Source organism: Centruroides sculpturatus, unplaced genomic scaffold, assembly GCF_000671375.1.
Source record: "Centruroides sculpturatus isolate CEXI.00-Female unplaced genomic scaffold, Cexi_2.0 scaffold141, whole genome shotgun sequence".
Taxonomy (NCBI): Eukaryota; Metazoa; Arthropoda; class Arachnida; order Scorpiones; family Buthidae; genus Centruroides; species Centruroides sculpturatus.
This window is the reverse complement of record NW_019384430.1, coordinates 1-6507: the sequence shown is the minus strand read 5'-3', so window position 1 is coordinate 6507 and position 6507 is coordinate 1. Positions and strand designations below refer to the sequence as shown.

General features: G+C 30.3%; 1 protein-coding gene across 1 annotated transcript in view; it reads left to right on the top strand.

The window, feature by feature from the left end:
- The window catches only part of LOC111619693 (high mobility group protein B3-like), a gene marked incomplete at its 3' end in the record, with an annotated part of 43076 nt that extends 36574 nt beyond the window's left edge, over window positions 1–6502 (top strand). The window contains exon 6 of the mRNA XM_023361463.1: window positions 6440–6502. Coding sequence (XP_023217231.1) covers window positions 6440–6502 — 63 coding nt within the window. The remainder of the gene's footprint in view (window positions 1–6439) is intronic.
- Between the last annotated feature and the right edge of the window lie 5 nt (window positions 6503–6507).

Genomic DNA, 6507 nt, shown 5'->3' with positions numbered 1-6507 from the left:
ATTGAGCCATATAAATCATATTACATATCATACATTTATATTTATGGTAAACAGTTGTCTTTTTTACAAATGATGTTTCATGTTACAAAGTCAGTAATAAAAGTATATCAAATGTTGTAAATGTTATAAAAGTATATCAAACATTGCAAAGCCCAATATGTATAAAGAAGCATAACCAAGGTGATCGTTGTCTTAAATAATCAGTCTGTAACTCCACTAATTTAATGATTAATACTAAGTAATTTGCTACTAGAGATAGATATTAGGTGCCATCTCTTAACTAAATTAATAATTATAATTTTAATAATTTATTAAATAATTTAGAATCATCTGGAAGAAAATTACAATCTGCCAGATTGTAATTTTAATAAATTATTAAAATTATAATTATTAATTTAGTTAAAGAGATGGCATCTAACATCTATCTCTAGTAGCAAATTACTTAGTATTAATCATTAAATTAGTGGAGTTACAGACTGATTATTTAAGACAACGATCACCTTGGTTATGCTTCTTTATACATATTGGGCTTTGCAATGTTTGATATACTTTTATAACATTTACAACATTTGATATACTTTTATTACTGACTTTGTAACATGAAACATCATTTGTAAAAAAGACAACTGTTTACCATAAATATAAATGTATGATATGTAATATGATTTATATGGCTCAATTATTTGGTTTATTTGCATACAGAGTGAAGCATCAAAAATTTGGACTCAACCACTGAAAAATGAGTATTAACCTTTTCAATGGTAACTTCATTGTTACAAATGTAAACATTGAATAATCCAATTCTTAATTAATAACAATAAATCTGCCAGATTGTATCAGGCTATATTATGGCTATATTTATTATTAAATGTAAACATAATACAGCCTGATATAATCTGGCAAATTATTTTGGGATTAACTTTATTTCTGATGTTCTAATATTCATTCAGAATATGAACATCTGAAAGCCTGAAAGTTATATTAAAACCAAGTGATTACTGGATTAAATCAGGCTACATTACCACTACAAATAATTATTAAATACTAAATAATTTGGCACTAGAGGTAAGCATTAGGTGCCATCTCTTATTAAATTTAATAATTATAATTATATTAAACTTTATTAAATAATTTAAAAAATTCTGGGTGAAATGGACCAGCCCGGAGTGGGACTTGAACCCACAACTGCTGCTTACTGTGCGGATGAATTACAAGTTACTATGTTAGCCATGAATAACTAGTATAATTATATCTGTGAGGACCCAAACGGGGTCCGAAAGGACACCATTAACGACTTTTTAAATAAGTCAAGTTTCGTAGTGCAAAAGAGCGAACTTAAAGATTGGATTTAAACAATGAACCTTTTGTCTTGTTAAAAGATTTTAAACAATAAATAGAGTAAATTCGAGGAAAATGAGGTTGGAGAGGAGTTGTGTTCTGACGTAACGTTGACCTCTCCCACGCCCTTCATTGGGTTTCGAATTGTCACCATATGACGAGGAGAGACCAATGGAGAGACGACTGTGGTGGAAAAATCGATAAAACCGCGTTTTCAGGAACTTTACGAGGTCTTGAGTTTTGGTGCGTAGTGCTCCCCTGCTGGGATTTGGTGCTCACGACAGAGATACAACATAGGCTCTTTCAACGCCCGAGGAGCTGGTTTTGCCAACCCGTCTCATCCAGAATCGCCGAGATCATGTCCAGGATCATCGAGGTTCGACTCGTCCACCAAGGACATCTCTACAAGTGCTGTGTGTGCCCGGGGGCCAGTGTTCTCTGCATCCAGCGTACCGAAAATACCCAAGGACCGATTGAACAGTCGAACTTTTCCGGGTTTTTTTTTGTGGTTATAGTAACCCATCATTGGATAGGCTTTCGCCTGACATATTGAGTTATTGTAAGATCAATTTATGTATTTTATTAAACGGTTTTTTATGGTAAACCTGTCTCGGTGAGTCATTCTGCACCCACACGACAGTAATGACTGCTCAGCTGTCGAAAACACCTCACCCCAACAGGCTAACCTCACATCACAGATAAACCAAAATACTTATTTAGTAGCTGTTTGGATGAACAGTGTGTTCTAGCTGGTTTCCAATTGACAATTTATGTAAATTAAGTCAAAACAAATAAAAATATATAAAGATACATAATGATATGTAACTTTTCTGCTAAAGAATAAATAAGTAATACATTGTGTTGCTTTAGAAATTAATTTCTAACAGAAAACAAATTTTAAAAAATTCATAGTAGCAGACATATCTGTCTATGAGGAACTGGATTGACTCTAGGAGAGATTTTTTTGAAATCTTTTGAGTTGTGTAGAATATATCAATTCCATTCTTCATCAATTGGCCATTTGTTGTGTTATAATAATCATGATATAAACCTTTTCTAACTTTCTACAGTTTAGGAGAATATATATATGTTATGTTAGAAGACTTCAAATAGTTTATTATAAACATGGCTGAAAGTTTGTAAACACTAATTTTTTTATTATAACAATAAAGACCATACAAATAATTCAGGGTCAGATCAAATCCTTTTTTAATTTTCCAACTAGAGACAGATGTTTAACAACATTAAAAACTGTTGACATGATATTAAAAAAACATATAATATACATTTGATGTCAACCTTTCCTTTGAGGATTAGACATCAATGAGACAGTATTAAAATTTTTGAAAGCATCACTCAGGTAAATATCTGTTGTATTTATACACATCTGCAAACCTCTGGTGGAAATCCAGGAATTCATTTGTAATTTGCATATTTACATGAATTGTAAAGTTCCAAGGATTAATCTCTACTTGAAAAATTAAAAAAGGGTTAGACCTGACCCAGCATTATTTGTATGGTCTTTATTTTTAGAATAAGTGAATTAATCCTTGAAACTTTACAATTCATCTAAGAATACTTTAATTTTTCTTTATTTTTTCATTTTTTGAGTAAATGTTAATTATTTTGTTTTTAATTAATCTAAGCAAATGCAAATTGTTTAATAAAATTGAATTATTGATAAAAACATCTCAGAGTAAGAAAAAAAAGTCAGTATTCTCATAAACAAATTTAGGAAAGTTTGAACTTTACATAGTATTCAATACTGTAAAACAATTTAAGCATGACTCATCCCAGCCACCTGCACAAGTAAGATCATTTTCGTGGTTAAATACTGTACTGTATGCAATATAAACATCACTGATATCCATAATCATTGTAAAGGCTGCCCTGATTTTATGACATGGATATGTTCCCAGAGGAGACAGCATAAATGAAATTAGCATAAAATTAATCCATTGTACAGTACAGTAATTGTTTTTTGATAAAAACATGTTAACTATAAGTTACAGTATTACTAAGATATACTGTATAATACAGCATTAAATTTATTTATTTTAATATATAAATACTGTGCAGTACTGTAATACTGTAACTCTAAAATATTTGTTAAGTGTAAATCGTTTAGGTCCAAATGCCCTTGTTGACAGATGTCTCTCCTTTCTTTACAACTAGTAGTCATATGAAGGCAGATTACATGATGGTTTTAAATGAACATATTTTTCATGCTTGGGCCACAATTTTATAAAGGTTTCACAGATTGATACCTAAAATTGAATCTAAATTCAAACTCAACCTAGTTGTAGTTATTGACTTTTAATGATCAATAGTCCTTACAAATTAAAAAAAATTCATTATATAGAAATTTAACTTTGTTATGTAGAACCAATTTTACTTATATTTTTGGCTGAAAGAGTAGTGTACTGTACAATGCAAAAATTTGTTATATGGAGAATATAGAAGTTTGTAATATGGAAGTTTGACTGTATTTAAACTATTGAATAATATTTTGGATTGTTCTAAAATGTCAGTTCAGTAACTCAGATTATTGTTATAATTGAAGTTGCTATTTTATACTTTATTTATTGTTCTGTCATTTATATAGCTTCTTATATCTTGAATTCAATTATAGATTTTAAGTAAAGATGTAACTAATACCAATATGTAAGAAGCGGGGTTAGAGAGTCAAGCTTTAAACCATTTGATTGACAATAGATCAGTGAGATCCAATCACATTGTCAGTGGATGGCTTGTGTTTCACTTTCTTTAAGGTTGGAGGTGGAAAAATCATAAAATTTCCTTCTCCTGTCAGGACTGACACCAGTTAAGAAATAATGCATCTTAACTCACGATTCTCATTCTTACAGCGGTTATTGGAGGGCTTTAGATAGAGTGGGGTAAGTCGATGGGTGACCGGTTCAAACAATTGAAGTCAACACCAGTTTAACTAAACAATAACTTTAATAGAAAAATAAATCATAAGATACAATTATAGTGGTACACTTCCTAAGCATATGTATCCAAGCCGATATCAATGAGGTCAACGTCCTAGTCTATGTGCGAATGCTAACTCAATATCTAGTTCAACCAAGAGAGAGTTTGCATCAATTGGAAACTTATCATTTTTCTTTTCTTTTAGTGCTGTCTGTTGGTCTGACAATAAATTATCCATGGAGTCAACTGGGGAAGTCAACATTTACACAAATCACTACAAAAATATAAGTAATCCTTTGGGACTATTCTTGCCAAGCCAAAAGATAGCTTTTATGGGATGGGAGCTGGCGAGTAGAGCTTTGTCTATGCTCTTCCTAGTGTGTCCGCCTCAATGAATGGGTGTCTGGCCGTTATATCCCCATCCGGTGTGGGAATGTGGTCAGGTAATCGATTGTTTGGCAACGATGACACATCAGAGATGTCATCGCTGGACAATGAAAACTAAATGAAGTCAATAGTAGGTTTCTTATTTCTCCCAATTGTTTTTAGATTCTCCCCATAGACTTGGTTAAATGTCAACTTTCTCACACTTTAACAGTTGATTGTTTTAACATATTTTTAATATTTTTGCAGATCAATGTGAGGGGAAGGACTTGTTGACAGTTAAGTTAACATTCAATATTCTCCATTTTTAACTCCATGGGAAATGGACAGTAAAAGGGAAAGTTTCTAAATCGTATCTTTTTGTTAAAAATTTATAAAGAAAACAGTCTCTGGATTCTCACAAATATATTAGCCTATAAGAATGTTCCTGATATATCAGAATTGATTTGTTTTACAAACTAATACTCTGCATTAGATTTTTTAATCTAATGCAGAGTATTATGCATCTGTGACAATGCAGGTATTTGGACATGGTAATGGACATATCAATATGTCCAAACTCATGATAGGCAGTGTAATCTCCTTTGCAGCTGATTTGCCATTGATGGCCAAGTGACATAAAGTTGTCATTTTTGGAGGCACCAACTTTTTAGGGGATCCTGCATAGAAATGGATGGGCAACATGTAAGCAATGCTGCCAGGCCTAGCAATCCAGATTTGGAAATGTTTCAAGCCAGTGGTGGTTTGGTGATTTTTTTTCCTATACTATTATAAATTTATTCAAGATATGTTCAAATTTTTTCCTAAAAACAGATTGGAGTCAGGCCTAGGCAAACTAGACAGTTATAATCAAATAGGGTCCAGATCTGAAAATCACCCATAAATTAATTTGTAAACTATTACTCTTTTATATTTGAGTTTAACTGGTTAGTGTACAATGTGAATATTCTCTAAACCAATGAGCTTTCAGGCTTTTATCTATTATCAACATGTGTAGAGTATGGCTAGAAATGAGGATTGGGGACACCATCAATAGGGCACCAGATATCTGGGTGACAAATAAGAGATGAATAATAAACAAAAAACAAATTTTTTGTCTATTATTATGAAAAAAAACAAACAAAAACAAATTTTTTTTTTTTTTTTTCATAAAATTCTTTTCTATTGATCTACTACCTGGTAAATTTAAATAATTTTTAAGAAACAACTTAATTGTTTCTTAAAAACTATTATTTAAATTTGAGTTAAAAGAATGATTTTGTAATTAACAAACACATTTTATACATTTCATATTTATTTTTAAAAGTAAATAGAAAAGTCTCAAAGAACAGTTGATATCTATTTTATAAAATTAACAAATATATGTTATAAAACAAAGACAACAATAAATAAAAATAAAAATACATTACATTATACATTAAATACAATATAAATTAAAATGAAAAAAGTATAAACATTTTTCAGAAGAATTTGTTTTTGAAGAACTGCTTTTCTTTGATGTGATTTCTTAACTGTTCTGACAAAATAATTAACAATAGTACAGTATGTTATTCCAAGACATTTCTTTTTCGTAAGTTGGAAATAATTTGTAACTCTTACTTGTTAGTTTGTAACTTATAACTCATAAGTCTTAACCATATTTATATTTATATATATTTTACCAATATTTACAAAAAATGAATAAATAATATCTGCCAAACTAATTTGTTATTTAAAAGATAGATATGCTTTACTATATTCATTTTTTATAATATTGAAATTAATTTTAAAAATATTATTTCAGCAAAGTACAGAAGGTGTCACTCCACTTAATCAAACCAACTCTTTGGAGGAACAAACCCCAGATAGTTC